The 16,394-nt window shown below is 47.0% G+C and overlaps 1 protein-coding gene across 2 annotated transcripts; it reads left to right on the top strand.

Moving 5' to 3' along the window:
* Positions 1–4,093: 4,093 nt before the first annotated feature.
* On the top strand, positions 4,094–11,528 carry LOC308234912 (platelet glycoprotein VI-like). 2 transcript variants are annotated; one of them, XM_080643345.1, is made up of 9 exons: positions 4,094–4,193; positions 4,650–4,685; positions 4,857–5,141; positions 5,393–5,692; positions 5,965–6,009; positions 6,139–6,183; positions 9,450–9,581; positions 10,954–11,006; positions 11,088–11,528. In XM_080643345.1, exons 1-9 carry the CDS (start codon positions 4,160–4,162, stop codon positions 11,244–11,246), a joined length of 1,089 nt encoding a protein of 362 aa, XP_080499471.1. In that variant the 5' UTR covers positions 4,094–4,159; the 3' UTR covers positions 11,247–11,528. The 2 variants fall into 2 exon arrangements, with proteins under 2 accessions (XP_080499471.1, XP_080499472.1); XM_080643346.1 differs by having other exon boundaries at positions 4,101–4,193; positions 11,106–11,520.
* Positions 11,529–16,394: the final 4,866 nt, after the last annotated feature.

Raw genomic sequence — 16,394 nt, 5'->3', positions numbered from 1 at the left:
CCCAGTAGGGGGCGGCAGATGGGAAGGACATAGCTGTTCAATGTTTCTCTCTCTTTCCCTCTTCCTTCTTTTCTCTCAAAAATAAGTAAAACATAGATGAGAGAGAAAGGTGGTATAGATGATTCATAGATAGGTAGTTGGATGATAGAGAAATATAATAAATTATATATAGATAGAACATAGATAGTTACAGATAGATATAAACATGACAGAAAGGTAGGTAGATGAGAGAGAGAAAGCTGGTATGAATGATGATAGATAGATAGGTAGATAGATAGATAGATAGATAACAAAAAATAGATGATAGATAAATATAATAGATTATAGATAGATACATATTAGTGACAGATGGAAATATACATGATAGAAAGGTAGGCAGACAAAAGATAAAGAACGAGACACATAAATACATAGGTATATTTTGCCCCAGTGTCAAAGAAAATCAAGTCTTATCTAACCATTCTGACCTTTCTCCTCTTCCTCTCACTTGGAATCTTCCATTATCTTCTTAATCCTGAGAAAACCCCAATTTCTCATCTGCAATTAAGTCACCTTACACCCTCTGCTCTATGCCCAGGCCATGCACCAATGGCACAAATACAGGGTCTCCTCAGCTAATTGAACCGGTTGTTGTGATGCTGGGGTTAAGCTTAGATGGATGTTCACTGAAACACCCCAACCACAGGAAAACCCTAAAAGCAGCAGGAGATATTTCTGAAGCCGAAGAACCAGGTGGGATTTATCATTGTCTACAGTGTCCTCAGGGTCTGATGAACGAAGAGATGACCAAATAACTTGAAATATTAACCCAATCCACCACAGTTCCTGTGAAGATTATGTGCAACTTTCCCCACAGGATCTTTTTTTTTTAAATAAATCTTTATTCAGATTATTACAATTACAATTGTTTCTCCTTTTCCCCCCATAGCTCCCCTCCACCCGGTTCCCACCCCACCTTCTGCCCTTACCTCCCCCGCACTGTCCTCATCCATGGGTGTATGATTTTTGTCCAGTCTCTTCCTGAACCCCCCCCATACCCCTTTCTCCCTGAGAATTGTCAGTCCACTCCCTTTCTATGCCCCTGATTCTATTATATTCACCAGATTATTCTGTTCCTCAGGTTTTTAATTCACTTGATTTTTAGGTTCACTTGTTGATAGATATGTATTTGTTGTTCATAATTTTTATCCTTACTTTTTTCTTATTCCTCTTCTTTAAGAATACCTTTCAGCATTTCATATAATACTGGTTTGGTGGTGATGAACTCCTTTAGCTTTTTCTTATCTGTGAAGCTCTTTATCTGCCCTTCAATTCTGAAAGATAGCTTTGCTGGGTAGAGTAATCTTAGTGGTAGGTTCTTGCTATTCATCACTTTGAAAATTTCTTGCCACTCCCATCTGGCCTGCATAGTTTCTGTTGAGAAGTCAGCTGACAGTCGTATGGGTGCTCCCTTGTAGGTAATTAACTGTTTTTCTCTTGCTGCTTTTAATGTTCTCTCTTTGTCTTTTGCTCTTGGCATTTTAATTATGATGTGTCTTGGTGTGGTCCTCTTTGGATTCCCTTTGTTTGGGGTTCTGTGCACTTCCTGGACTTATAAGTCTATTTCGTTCACCAGGTGGGGGAAGTTTTTGGTCATTATTTCTTCAAATAGGTTTTCGGTATCTTGCTCTCTCTCTTCTTCTGGCACCCCCATAATTCTGATGTTGGTACGCTTGAAGTTGTCCCAGAGTCTTCTTACACTATCTTCAACTTTTTGGATTTTTTTTGCTTTTTGCTTTTTCGGTTGAGTGTTTTTTGCTTCTTTGTATTTCAATTCTTTGACTTGATTCTTGTGTTCCTCTAGTCTGTTGTTGGGTCTCTGTATAATATTTTTTTATTTCAGTCAGTGTATGTTTAATTTCTTATTGGTTCTTTTTCATATCTTTGAGAGTCTCGTTATATTTATCGGCCTTTTCTAGGATAGTCTTGAAAAGCCTTATAACCGTGGTTTTGAATTCTATATCCAGTCGTTTGTTTTCCTCCATTTCTTTCGTTTGTGATCTGTTTCTTTGATGCCGCATTTTCACTGCTTCCCTGAGTTGGTAGGGTAGATTTGTGTGCTAGGTTTCTTATATGCCCAGTGGGTCGACCTCCACATTTAACCTGAGGTGGATACTCTTGGTGCACCCCTTTGTGGACTGTGTGTACAGCCTTGTTGTAATTAAGTCTTGATTGTTGTTGGTATCACTGGGAGGAATTGACCTCCAGGCCAGTTGGCTGTGTGGATCAGCTGTGTCTACGCTGGGAAAAGTTCGGTGCTGGAGACAGCCTTATAGGATTAGACTTGCCAAATTGCAATAGCTTCTGTGCTCAGGTTGGATGGGGTGGAGTCTCAGGGCGAAGCAGACAGTCTTTGCTTCCAGTCAGCCTTGCCCTTGTGCACGTGCGCGCCTGCAGACCTCTGCCTTCCCCGGCTCCCGAGTCTCCGCCCGAGAGTCCAGATTCCCCCCCGTAAGAGTGCGAGTCCCCAGGGGCTTGCCTGGAACTGGGGTTCAGTGTAGTCAGAATTGGTGTTCAGTTCAGTCAGGAGCTTCGGACTCCCTTCTGCTAGGGAAAGCCTGTGGTAACCTCCGCAGCCTTTGTGCATACTGGCGCACACGCCTCCAGAAACCTGCCTGCCGGGGCTCCCCCGGGTCTCCCCCCCCCCCGGGTCTCCGAGTCTCCGGGTGCCTTTCTCTCTACCTGACAGTCCAGACTCCCCCTGTATGAGCCTGGGTCCACGGGGTTTCGCCCTGGACTGGTGTTCAGTGCAGTCAGAACTGGGGTTCAGTGTGGTCGGGGGCTTCCTTCCCCCTTCCGCCAGAGAAAGTCAGCCAGGCTCTCAGCCGCCCTTCCCTCTGCGCGCACAAAGACACTTTGCCGTACCTCCAATTCTCTGTGAGCTTTTCTCTTTCCTTCTAGTTGTAGAATTTTCACTCAGACAGCGTTCCTGTGGTTCTGGATGGTGTCCGTTCTGTCCTTTAGTTGTAGTTTTGAAATTGTGAGAGACAGCAGTTTAGGTGCTTACCTATGCTGCCATCTTGGTTTCTGGATCTTAATAAAAAATGAAAACCCAGTAAAGGTCAGCTGTCCCATTACATCAGATTTGTGTGGAAGAGTGACTCATGTGGGTGCAGAGAGGGGAAGATTTTAAATCTAAGTTATATGTTTATTGAGAAGAGTGGATGGCATAGCTACTCAGTGAGCTTCAGCCAGTGAGATGGTTTAAAAACAAAGAGACGATGCCCAGCCAATGGGGCTGAGTAGTTGAGCGTTGACCTATGAAGTGGGAGGTCACTGTTTGATTACCAGTCAGGGCACATGCCTGGGTTGTGGGCTCAATCCCCTGAGTGGGAAATGCAGAAGGCAGCACATCAATGATTCCCTCTCATCATGGATGTTTCTACCTCTCTCTCCCTTCCCCTTCTCCTCTCTAAAATCAATAAAACATATTTTTTAAAAACAACAAAAGGGTGAAGAGAAGCCGGCACTCAAATAAACCTCTTTCCTTTTATCAGCAAAAATAAAAGAAACAAGGGCTGACAAAACCCAGTGCAATTACCTTGCTTAGGTTCATCACTTTCACCCAAGGACAGAGTCAGTGCTAACAGCCTGGTGGGCACATTCACAGCAAACAGAGAACTAATCATTATGTCATTGCCTCCCTGGTAGGGCCTGCTCTGGACCACATGTACACACTGTGAGTATAGCTTTGCAGAAAGAATTATTGATCCATTTTGAGCATGAACAGGAGGAAGTTCTGCATTTAGTAGCAGGAGTCATGAGCTCACAGAGTATTTCAGAGCAGATCTCAGACTGGGAACTACTTCTGTCCTCTTCTTCATCTGTGATCCCTCTTACTGCTCACTTTATACGGAAAGAATAAATGCCCATGAGGAATTGGAGACAGAAAATAGGGACCGAGCGGGGCTGATGAAGGTTTAAAGTTCTGATGACTAACATCATGATCTCAGCTGCCTCTGCAAGGCTTTAGCAGAAGAGGTTGTGAAATGCCTTCACTCTGGGGGTGGGAACCAAGGCCATCCCATCACTTCCTGTTGCTTGGTGGGACTTTCAGAGACGACCGTTCCGCATACAGGAAGCATCGCTGAGGCCAAGGGGCCAGAGAGGACCCAGAATCATGTCCGTGGTTCTTCCCACCCTGCTCTATCTCGGTGAGTCTGGGCAAACGGGTTGGGTTGCAAACACAATGCTACAGGAGCAGGTGGGCGGTTCCATAAGGCTGGGCTGTTCTCCAATATGAATGAGCAGACAAAACAGAAACAGACTCACAGACACAGAGGAGAGACTGACGGTCGCCAGAGGAGAGTGTATGGGGACTGGGTATAAGGGTGAAGGGACTGAGAAGTATAGATTGGGAGTTACAGAATACTCCTGGGGACGTAGAGCACAGCATAGAGAATACAGCCAATAATATTGTAACAACTACGTACGGGGCCAGGAGGGTACTGGACATAGCAAGGGGAAGCGCTTTATAACGTATATGACTATCCCACCGCTAGGCTGTGCACCTGAAAATAATACAAAGTGATATTCAAAGTAAACTGTAATTGTTCGTATAAAAACTTTTTTAAAAGACTGAGCTGTTCTCACCCAACGTTTCCTTCCAGGGTTGTATGTAGCCCAGAGCACTCGGGCTCAGAATGGTGAGTATCCTTTCAATGTCCCAGGATTGAGTAGAGTTTGGCCAGATATCAGCTCTCTTCGGGGCTGGGAAGATGGGTGTTGGCATTTAGACTCGTGGCTGTAAAAGGGGAGGAAGTGGAGGGTGGCATGATAAACAGACACACCTGTAAATTTATTACCTTTTTTTCTAGGATATTTCCTCCCACCTGTTATCACAGCTCAGCCTGGATCTATGGTTCTATATAAGATACCAGTGACCATCTGGTGCCAAGGGCCTCCAGACGCTGAAGCCTATGAGATATATAAAGTGGAAGACCCTGAGCCTAGGGATGGGAAGAAATTACTGGTGGCTGGGAAGACCAACATTTTATATATCCAAGAGATGAAACCAGACCGGACAGGAATGTACTGCTGTTCCTATAAGAGTGGAGGACACTGGTCCCCGCTCAGTAACATCCTGCATCTGGTGATGACAGGTGAGTGGGATCCAGGCAGCAGAGCCGGGAGGGACCTCTTTGCAGAGGGGAGAACCAGTCTCTGAGATACGCAGCAGGAAGCAGCAAAGCCTCTACCTCCAGGAAGGCATCAGGGATGATGCAGAGACACATTCCCTCAGGGTGGGACACGGAGGGGATGGAAGCCAGAGCCAGGTCTGCTCCCGGGGCACATGGGGGCACAGCACATGGACATGGCTTCCCCTTTATCAGCAAACTTCCTTCTTTCTCAGGAACTTATGACAAACCCTCACTCTCGAGCCTGAGTGGCACGGTGGTGGCTCCAGGAGACCATGTGACGTTACAGTGTTTCTCCATAGTCAAGTTTGAAGCATTTATTCTCACCAAAGAAGATGCACCTCAGTTCACCCAGAGACAAAGCTCCACAGCCCAGGACAATGGACAGCAGACCACCTTCCACCTGGACCATGTCACCTCCACACAGGCAGGGACCTACAGATGCTACGGTGCCTTCAGCAAAGCCCCCGATGAGTGGTCTCACCCCAGCGACCCATTACCGCTTGAGGTCAGAGGTGAGGATGCCCGTCCATCCATATGTTCCCTCCTAAAGCTGATGATGTCCACTTAGAGGGAAGACTGGGTAAAGGAGGAGAGCGGCCTGGGGAGTTGTTCAGCACCCTCTTCTTAGACACAAAGCTGTGAGGTCAGCCTCACTCCTTGTCCACCTGGCAGCCTTCTTATCACACGTTCAGGGCCGGAGAGGCCAAGTAGGTCGTTGGGAGTCTGTGTAGGAAGAGCCTAAGAAGAAATCAAGTAACCACCCCCATTTCATCTCCATTTGCAGAAGCTCCTTTCGACCCCACACCCGTGGAGCCCAAACATCCACAAGGTGAGTCACTGGGTTGTGTGGAGAACAGTCACACGTTCAGGGCCGGGGAGGCCATGTAGGTCATTGCGAGTCTGTGTAGGAAGAGGCTGAGAATAACTAAAGTAACCCCCATTTCATCTCCGTTGGCAGAACCTCCTTTCGACCCCACACCCATGGAGCCCAAACATCCACAAGGTGAGTCACTGGGTTGTGTGGAGAACGGAAAGCACATGGAGTAGAAATCTCATTTACCAGGGACAGAGCCAGCTTTATTTTTTTCCTTAATTAATCCTCACTGAGGATGCTTTTCCCATTGATTTTTAGGGGGAATAGAAGAGAGGGAAGGGGGGAGAGAGAGAGAGAGAGAGAGAGAGAGAGAGAGAGAGAGAGAGAGAGAGAGAGAGAGAGAAACATCGATATGAGGGAGACACATCGATTGGTTGCCTCTCACATATGCCCCAACCAGGGCCAGGGATGGAACCTGCAACCCAGGTACATACCCTTGACCGGGAATCAAAACCAGGACCCTTGCGATGTGCAGGCTCACGTTCTAACCATTGAGTAACACTGGCGAGGGCCAGAGTTAGCTTTTTAAGAGGACCTCTGATGGCTGGAGGAGGCAGGGGGCGTACAGGTGAAGGAGGTGGGGCTGTTTTCCATTGGGAGAGCAGAAGGCTAGATGGTCTGTGGGTGGCAAGTAACATCTGTAGGTCCCACAGCTACCTTTCATCATTGATCCATATGCCAGTATTTCTGAGAGCATCTAGGATTCCTAGCCCTCATCACGGAGCTCGACTCCCAGAGGGCAGATTGATACTCATTATGTCAGCCCCAAATAACTGAGATAATCAGACAACCTTTTCTCTGGAGGCTTCATCCCTGCCCTCACCGAGGACACTAAACCTGTGAGAGCTATTTCTACAATTAATTCAGGGTGTCCCCCTGCTACTCTTTTCCCTCCTCTGAGCCGCATTTTCTCCACATAGGAGGAAACAAAAATTCTGTAAAGGATTATGAAGGACTGTTGAGAGGCATGGATACATGGAACAGACTGTCAGCGGGGCTGGATGAAAGAAGATGAAGGGATTAAATGAAACACACACAGGCACACGCGTGCGCACGCACACACACACACACACATATGTAAAACACAGACAACAGTGTGGTGATGTTTGAGTTGTACACTTGAAATCTTTGTGGGTTTGGGAACCAGTGTCACCCCCAATAAATTCAATTACATAAATAAGGGGGGGGGGGAGAAAGGCCCTAGCTGGTGGAGGGACATCCCTCAGTTGGTTGGAGGGTCATCCCATGTACCAAAGGTGGTGGGTTCGATTCCCTATCAGGGTACATATGTGTGGGAGGCAATTGATCCATGTTTCTCTTTCACATCAAGGTTTCTCTCTCTCTCTCTCTCTCTCTCTCTCTCTCTCTCTCTCTCTCTCTCTCTCTCTCTCCCATAAAAAAAAAGTTACAAAAACAACTGTTCAGCCAAGACCTTCTGTGGTTGAGGCCACCATCAGTGTTTCCCTACAGGTTGAGTAGAATTTAGTATAAACAAGCCTGCAGGCCCATGATGGTCTCTATCAGTGCCTATGACATGCGTGTATTGGGGGACCCTTCACAGAGAAACGGGCAAGTGCATTTTCAAAGGTGACGTGGGGTCAGGAGTTGTGCCTTGGACTTGTTGCTTCTGAGGTGGCCAGGCAACATCTTACACGCATTCAAGAGCTGGCTTTACACACCTTGAGTTAGAGGGTGAAGAACTGTAGATACAGGTGTGGGATTATTGAGCCTAAAAGTTTGCAAATAACGTAAGGAAGATAATACAGGTACTGCAGTAGAGTGAGGAGGAAGTCCCAAGGGGAAACACAAGCATACAAGCCAAAGAATCTATCGGGGCCCTAACCGGTTTGGCTCAGTGGATAGAGCATCAGCCTGCAGACTGAAGGGTCCCAGGTTCGATTCCGGTCAAGGGCATGTGCCTTGGTTGCGGGCACATCCCTAGTGGGGGGTGTGCAGGAGGCAGCTGATGGATGTTTCTCTCTCATCAATGTTTCTGACTCTCTGTCCCTCTCCCTTCCTCTCTGTAAAAAAAAAATTCAATAAAATATATATTTTTTTAAAAATCTATCGGGGCTGCCCAGCCGGGTGTAGCTCAGCCGTTGAGTGTCAACCCAGGAACCAAGAGGTCACTGGTTCAATTCCCGGTCAGGGCATATGCCCAGGTTGTGGGCTCGATTCCCAGTGGGGGGGTGTGCAGGAGGCAGCCAGTCAATGATTCTCTCTCATCATTGATGTTTCTATCTATCTCTCGCGCTCCCTTCCTCTCTGGAATCAATAAAAATATTTTTTTAAATCTATTGGGGTAAAAAAAATATATGGCTTATTTCACTTAGCATAATAACCTCCAGGTTCATCCATGAGCAGCTCCATTCTTAATTCTTGAAGTGAACTCTCTCGTTTGCTTTGCTACCTTTACAATCTTTTTTTAAGTTTTTATTACATTTATTGGAGTGACATTGGTTAATCACATGAGTTTCCAATGTGCCATTCCACAGCACATCATCTGTGTGCCCACCACCCAGACTCAAGCCTCCCTGCATCACCATGTGTTTGACCCCTCTTTCCCCTCTTCTATCTCCCCCGACCCCCGTGCCCCTCCAGTAACTAAACTTCCATCGACTGTGTCTATGAGTTCTTGTTTGTGTTGTTTGTCTGTGGGCTGCTTTCAGTTTTATATTCCACATATGAATGCAATCCTATGGTTCTTAACTTTTTTGATTGGTTTATCTTGTTGAGCATGACATTCACACTCTTAATTTATCTTGGTTGGCTCATGGGAGCAAGGGTTTTTTATATAGTTTTATTGATTTTAGAGAGGAAGGGAGAGAGAGAGAAACATCCATGATGAGAGAGAATCATTGATTGGCTGCCGCCTGCACGCCCCTCCTGGGGATGGAGCCCACAACCCAGGCATGTGCCCTAAGTGGGAATGGAACCATAACCACCTGGTTCATAGGTCGATGCTCAACCACTGAGTCACGCCAGCCAGGCGGGATCCATGTTTTTAATATATTTTTATTGATTTCAGAGAGGAAGGGAGAGGGAGAGAAAGATAGAAACATCAATGATGAGAGAGGATCATTGATTGGCTGCCTCCTTCACCGCCTGCCCCCCCTTACTGGGGATGGAGCCTGCAACCTGGGCATGTGCCCTTGACCAGAATCAAACCTGGGACCCTTCAGTCCACAGGCCGACGCTCTATCCACTGAGCCGAACCAGCCAGGGCAGGCTGGACCCATTTTTAAGTGGCTCTGTTTATATTATGGTTCACAGGGGTCGACCATTTGTGACTGTGCTGGGGCATGGGCGGGGGGGGGGGTACACCCAGCCCCGGTGCCCTCCACGAAGGAACTTTAGGAAGGGCAGCCACTCCAACACTGTCTCCTCCTTTGCAGCCACAGACCACAACCAGACCCAGGATCACCAGGGTATTCTGATCGGCTTCCCGGTGGCCATCCTCCTCCTGCTCCTCCTCTTCCTCCTCCTTTTCTTCATCCTCCGCCACCGCCATCGCAAAGCCAAAAACAGTACGTCCTTCAGCAAGGGAGGGAAGCCTGAGCAGAGGCCCCTGTGGTGCAAATCCTACAGGGAAATGGGGGGGGAGGCATCTTCTGGGGGCGGGAAAGGGGGTGAGGGAGCCAGAGGCGTGGAGGTGGAGGCTGGTTTGCTGGCTCAAGCTGTGATGGTGATAACTCTCTTTTTTTTTTACTTATTGATTTTGAGAGAGAGATTGTTGTTCCACTTAGTTGTTGTTGTTAATCCTCATCTGCGTATATGTTTTCCATTGATTTTTTTTTTATAGAGAAAGTGGGAGGGAAAAGGAGAGACAGAGAGAGAGAAACATCTATGTGAGAGAGACACATTGATTGGTTGCCTCCCCCATGTGCCCCTGCCTGGGAATCGAGCCTGCAACCGAGGTACGTGCCCTTGACCAGAACTGAACCTGCAATTGAACCACGGGCCAATGCTCTAGCCACTGAGAAAAACTGGCTAGGGCTGTTCCACACAGGTATGCATTCATTGGTTGCTTCTTGTATGTACCCTGACTGGGGATCGAACTGTGACCTCCTGGTTTATGGGTTGAGGCTCAACCACTGAGCCACACCAGTGGGGCTAAAATCAATTTAAAAAAAAAAAAAGAACATATCCTCGCCCGGATAGTGTGGCTCAGTGGTTGAGTGTTGACCTATGAACCAGGAGGTCACCATTCAATTCCTGGTCAGGGCACATGCCCAGGTTGCAGGCTTGATCCCCCATGTGGGGCATGCAGGAGGCAGCCAATTGATGATTCTCTCTCCTCTCTCTCCCATTATCTCTGAAATCAATAAAAATATTTTTAAATATATTTTATTGATTTTTTTACAGAGAGGAAGGGAGAGGGATAGAGAGCTAGAAACATCGATGAGAGAGAAACATCCATCAGCTGCCTCCTGCACACCTCCTACTGGGGATGTGCCCACAACCAAGGTACATGCTCTTGACCGGAATCGAACCTGGGACCCTTCAGTCCGCAGGCCGACGCTCTATCCACTGAGCCAAACCGGTTAGGGCTAAAAATATATATTTGTTTTTATTTTTTTATTTTTTTAAACATATTTTATTGATATTTTACAGAGAGGAAGGGAGAGGGATAGAGAGCTAGAAACATCGATGAGAGAGAAACATCGATCAGCTGCCTCCTGCACACCCCCCACTGGGGATGTGCCCGCAACCCAGGTACATGCCCTTGACCGGAATCGAACCCGGGACCCCCTCAGTCTGCAGGCCGACGCTCTATCCACTGAGCCAAACCGGTTAGGGCTAAAAATATATATTTGTTTTTAAAATATATCCTCAGGTGAGGATAAAAAAAGTTTTTAAATAAAATATGCAGCCCTAGCAACGTCCTCTTCCCTCCAGATGCCACGGAGACAAAGAGACAGCAACAGGCAGCGGAACCCATAAACGGACTGGTAAGAGTTTCTTCCTCTACTCTGCGCCCCCCGACCCGCAACAATTCCTCTGGTCCCCAATATCACACCATCCTATCATAGTCGCCCTTCCTCCCTCAGGCCTCGGAAGCTAGAGACCCACAGGATGTCACCTATTTCCAAGTGGCCTTCGATGCCCCCACCCACAGGACAGCTTCAGCCCCCTCCTTGCTGCCCAGGCCGACCCAGGCCAGCGAGTATGCCACAGTCGTCCTGAGATGAGCCATGCTCTGGACAGTAGGACTCAGAGCTACCGGTTGGAAGGGCCCTCCTCTGGCGTCGTTGCTTCTAAATCTGAGGCTGTCGGCCGGGCTGAGGGGACCCACCCACGTTACCCAGAAAGAAGGCCCCAGAGCCCCCTGAATCTGGAGATTATCACCCAGTCAGTTCCAGAATCTCCATCGTAATTGCCCAGCAATTCCCAGGACCCTCCCGGGTTATTGGGACGATGACAGCGTAATGTTTGTATGTTCTCATTGATTAAACAAATACACTTAAATCGTCTTGGGTGCCATGTTTTCTATTACAGCCTAGATGCACAGAAAAGACCCCAAAACCATTCCTCTTGTCAAAAATGTGTGGTCCAGCCCTGGCTGGGAGGCTCAGTGGGTGGGAGTGTACACCAAAAGGTTGCAGGTTCGATTCCCATTCAGGGCACATACCTAGGTTGTGGGGTCAATCCCCGGTCGGGGTGAGTACAGGAGACAACGGATCAATGTTTCTCTTCCACATCAATGTTTTTCTCTCTCTTTCTCCCCCTCCCTTCCTCTTTCTCTAAAATTAAAAAATACATATATTCAAAAATAAGTATTGATTTAGAGAGAGAGAGAGAGAGACACCAATTTGTTGTTCCACTTATTTAGACACTTATTGGTTAACTAGAGGCCTGGTGCATGAAATTTGTGCATGGGGGCGGGTGTCTATCAGCCTAGCCTGCACCCTCTCCAATCCAGGACATCCCTCTCACAATCCAGGACCCCTGACTCCTAACTGCTCACCTGCCTGCCTGCCTGATCGCCCCTAACCACTCTGCCTGCCTGCCTGATGCCCCTAACTGCTCCCCTGCCTGCCTGATCACCCCTAATCTCTCTGCCTACCTGCCTGATCACCCCTAACCGCCTCTGCCTTAGCCACACCACCGTGGCTTTGTCCGGAAGGACGTCCGGAAGATGTCCAGTCTATCTGGTCTAATTAGCATATTACCCTTTTATTAGTATAGATTCTTGTATGTGCCCTGTAAGGGATGGAACCCACAACCTTGGTGTATCAGGATGATGCTCTAACCGACTGAGCTCCCCAGCCAGGGCCATAATTAAAGTTTTGTTGGGCCCTAACCAGTTTGGCTCAGTGGATAGAGCGTCGGCCTGTGGACTGAAAGGTCCCAGGTTCGATTCCGGTCAAGGGCATGTACCTTGGCTGTGGGCACATCCCCAGTAAGGGGTGTGCAGGAGGCAGCTGATCGATGTTTCTCTCTCATCGATGTTTCTAACATTCTATCCTTCTCCCTTGCTCTCTGTAAAAAATCAATAAAATATATTTTTTTAAAATTAAAAAAAAAAGTTTTGTTGGAATATGACCATTCATGTTTACTTACGTATTATATATAATGGCAGAGTTTAAGTGTTGTAAAAGCGGAGAGCTGGAGGAAGATGGTTAAAGATTGATCCTACGGCTTCTTCACACAGCTGAGGCCATCAGTCAGAAAATAGTATAATTTATAAAATCCTTAGTTCTAATACAGACCGTCAAAAGACAACAACAAAGGGTCATGGGTTCCTAGCCAGTGTGGCTCAGTGAATAGAGCGATGGCCTGCGGACCAAAGGGTCCCAAGTTTGATTCCAGTCAAGGGCACATGTCCAGGTTGCAGGCTCAATCCCCAACGTGGGGTGTGCAGGAGACATCTGATCAATGATTCTCTCTCATCATTGATGTTTCTCTCTCTTTATCCCTCTCCCTCCCTCTCTGAAGTCAACAAAAACATATTTTTAATGAATTAATGAAATAACCACCCTGACTAACCAATGGAAGACTAGCCGAGGTGGAGTCTTAGAGCCAAGGATTTACAGAAGAGGCCACATAGAGACAGGTAGGAAGGTTAGACATGTGAAAAGGTCTGGGACCTGCTCCAAAAATTTAAGAATAAAAAATAAATTAATTAAATGAGAGAACAAGAAAAGAAAGAGGGGGCTGGAATGAAGGCGGAGTGTTGAATGGAGCAGTGATGCATCCGAATGGTGTCTGAGACAGATCTCCCTGGAGGCCACAGTGGAGATGGGACTGAAAGGGACCTGAGGAGAAGGGAGACCATTTGCAGGCTAGTGAAAGAAGCCATATTAGAGAAGGTCAGGTCTGAGCTCAAGTTAGGCCGTGGGCGTGGAAGGAAAGAGCAGATTTTAGAGCTATCCAGAGGCTGCAGCAGCTGACCCGCCTCTGTGGTTGAAGCAGAGGAAGAAGTTGTGGCTCTCCCTTCTGGGAACACACCCCCACCTTCCCCTTCCCCTCTTCTTCCTGCTTGCAAGCTACTTTTACCCTTCTCTCTCCTAAGCTCCCAGAGCCCCTTCTTTTGCCTCTATCACGTGTCTCCTGAGCCCATTGCTTCTCCCACTCACTTCTTCTATCTCTGTGACTTTCAAAACTACATTTGTTTTTTTTTTAAGTAAAAAGTTGGCAGTTGTGCAGAATTTCTGGAGAGCAGTTTGCAACATGTGTCCAAATATAAGATGTGAATCACATTCAAGTCAACAAACCTATTTGGGGAACTTGACCTCAAAGGATGGTTACACAATGTGGAATATTCAGGAAATCTCAGTTCAGTATTCTCTACTTTTTTCTTTTTTTTTTAGTTCAGTATTCCTTAAATAGCCACAGAAAAACACACATGCACACACAAATATTCACACACACACACACACACACACACACACACACACAAAAAAATATATATATATATATATATATATATATATATATATATATATATAGTCCCTCAGCCCAGCCTGCACCCTCTCCAATCTGGGAACCCTCGAGGGATGTCCAATCCCAGTGGGCCTAAACAGGCAGTCAGACATCCCTCTCACAATCCAGGACTGCTGGCTCCCAACCGCTCGCCTGCCTGCCTGCCTGCCTGATTGCCCCTAACCACTCCTGCCTGCCAGCCTGATTACCCCCTAACCACTCCCCTGTCAGCCTGATCGTTGCCTAACTGCTCCCCTGCCGGCCCAATTGCCCCTAACTGCCCTCCCCTGCCAGCCTGGTTGCCCCTAACTGCCCTTTCTACAGGCCTGGTCACCCCCAACTGCTCTCCCCTGCTGGCTCAGTCACCCTTAACTGCCCTCCCTTGCCAGCCTGGTCACCCCTAACTGTCCTCCCCTGCAGGCCTGATCGCCCCCAACTGCCCTCCCTTGCAGGCCTGGTCCCTCCCAACTGCCCTCCCCTGCTGGCCTGATTGCCCACAACTGCCCTCCCCTGCTGGCCATCTTGTGGCGGCCATCTTGTGTCCACATGGGGTGGCCATATTTGACCACAGGGGCGGCCATCTTGTGTGTTGGAGTGATGGTCAATTTGCATATTACCTATTTATTATATAGGATAATGGCCCTGGCTGGTGTGTTCAGTGGTTAGAGTGTCGGCCCATGCACCAAAGGGTCATGGGTTCCATTCCCAGTCAAGGGCAGGTACCTGGATTGCATGTTTGATCCCCAGCCCCAGTCAGAGCCGGAGCAGGAGGCAACTGATCCAAGTGTCTCTCTCACATCTCTCTCTCTCTCTCTCTCTCTCTCTCTCTCTCTCTCTCTCTCCCTCCCTTTTACTCTCTCTAAAAATCAATGGGAAAATATCCTCAAATGAGGATTAACAAAACAAAACAAAAAGGAAATACAAACTTTGAACACTGGACATGCCGTCTCAATTTCCCTTGTAAAACATGCTATGGTAAGGAATATTTTTACTCTCAAGAGCAAATATTCTCACTTATGAGCCATGCAACAATTTCTTTTAACAGAGAAGTGTTTTCCCAGACTCCCGGTATGGACCTATGTTGCTCTCCAGTCCTTGAGTGTAAGGTGGTCGACCAGATGACCCTCATATATCCATTACATAGATGACATGTATTCTAACCAGCATGACGTGTCTCAGACGTTGAAGATGCCTGAGTTTCTGAAACACTGCTCTGAAAATAGAGCTGTTGACTATTTCACTTCAAATTCTGTTTTTGGACCAGGAGAGTATTGTGCTAAGTGAAATAAGCCAGTCAGAGAAAGACAAATACCATACGATCCCACTCATATGTGGAATTTCATGAACAAAATAAACAAACAAACAACATAGAAATAGACTCATAGATACAGAGAACAGACTGGCAGCTGTCAGAGGGGAGGGGCGTTGGGGAGCTGGGTGAAAAAGGTGAAAGAGGTTGCTCGGCCAACGTGGCTCAGTGGTTGAGTGTCGACCTAGGAACCAGGAGGTCACGGTTCGATCCCCGGTCAGGGGACATGCCCAGGTTGCAGGGTCAATCCCCAGTGTGGAACGTGCAGTATTAACAAAACAAAACAAAAAGGAAATACAAACTTTGAACATTGGACATACCATCTCAGTTTCCCTTGTAAAACATGCTATGGTAAGGAATATTTTTACTCACAAGAGCAAAAATTTATGTAATGGATATGTGAGGGTCATCTGGTCGACCACCTTACGCTCAAGGACTGATCCCTGATTCTATCTCATCAATGATGTTTCTATCTCTCTCTCTCCCTCTCCCTTTCTCTCTGAAATCAATAAAAAAATATATTTTTTTAAAAGGGTGAAGAGGTTAAGCAGTACATATTGGTAGTTGCAGAATAACCACAGAGATTCGGATTGCCGTATGGGGAATATAGTCAATAATATTGAGATAACTGGGTATGGGGTCAGGTGGGTGCTTGAGGAAGCGAGGGGCCACTCTGTAGGGTGCATGGTTTTCTGGCCACTTTGCTGTGCATCTGACACGGGTGCAGAATGGTGTTGAATATAAACTGTGGTTGAAAAATAAAATTTTAGAAATTCAGTCTTTGTTCTCCTTGTTCTGCTAAGAATACCCCAGTCACCCCAGTGGCCAATATATCTTTCCCCTGTTACCACTGAGTTAAGAGAAATAAATTTACCTCCTTTCCTTCTCTTTGGCTTGCCTGCTGGCTTTTTCTTTTCCCCTCCCATAGGACATTTGCCAGTATCTCATCTGAGGCACATGGAAAATGTTTATCCTTAAACAGAATATATTCATAATAGTTCCTTCCTTCCACACACTGTTTAAATCCATTACAAGTAGTGACTCGTTTAAAATATCCTTATCCTATGAGGCAGACACTATTGTTAACCCCATCTACCTATGAGGT

This window comes from Plecotus auritus (assembly GCF_963455305.1).
Source record: "Plecotus auritus genome assembly, chromosome: 10".
Classification (NCBI taxonomy): Eukaryota; Metazoa; Chordata; class Mammalia; order Chiroptera; family Vespertilionidae; genus Plecotus; species Plecotus auritus.
This window is presented reverse-complemented; position numbering and strand designations above follow the sequence as displayed.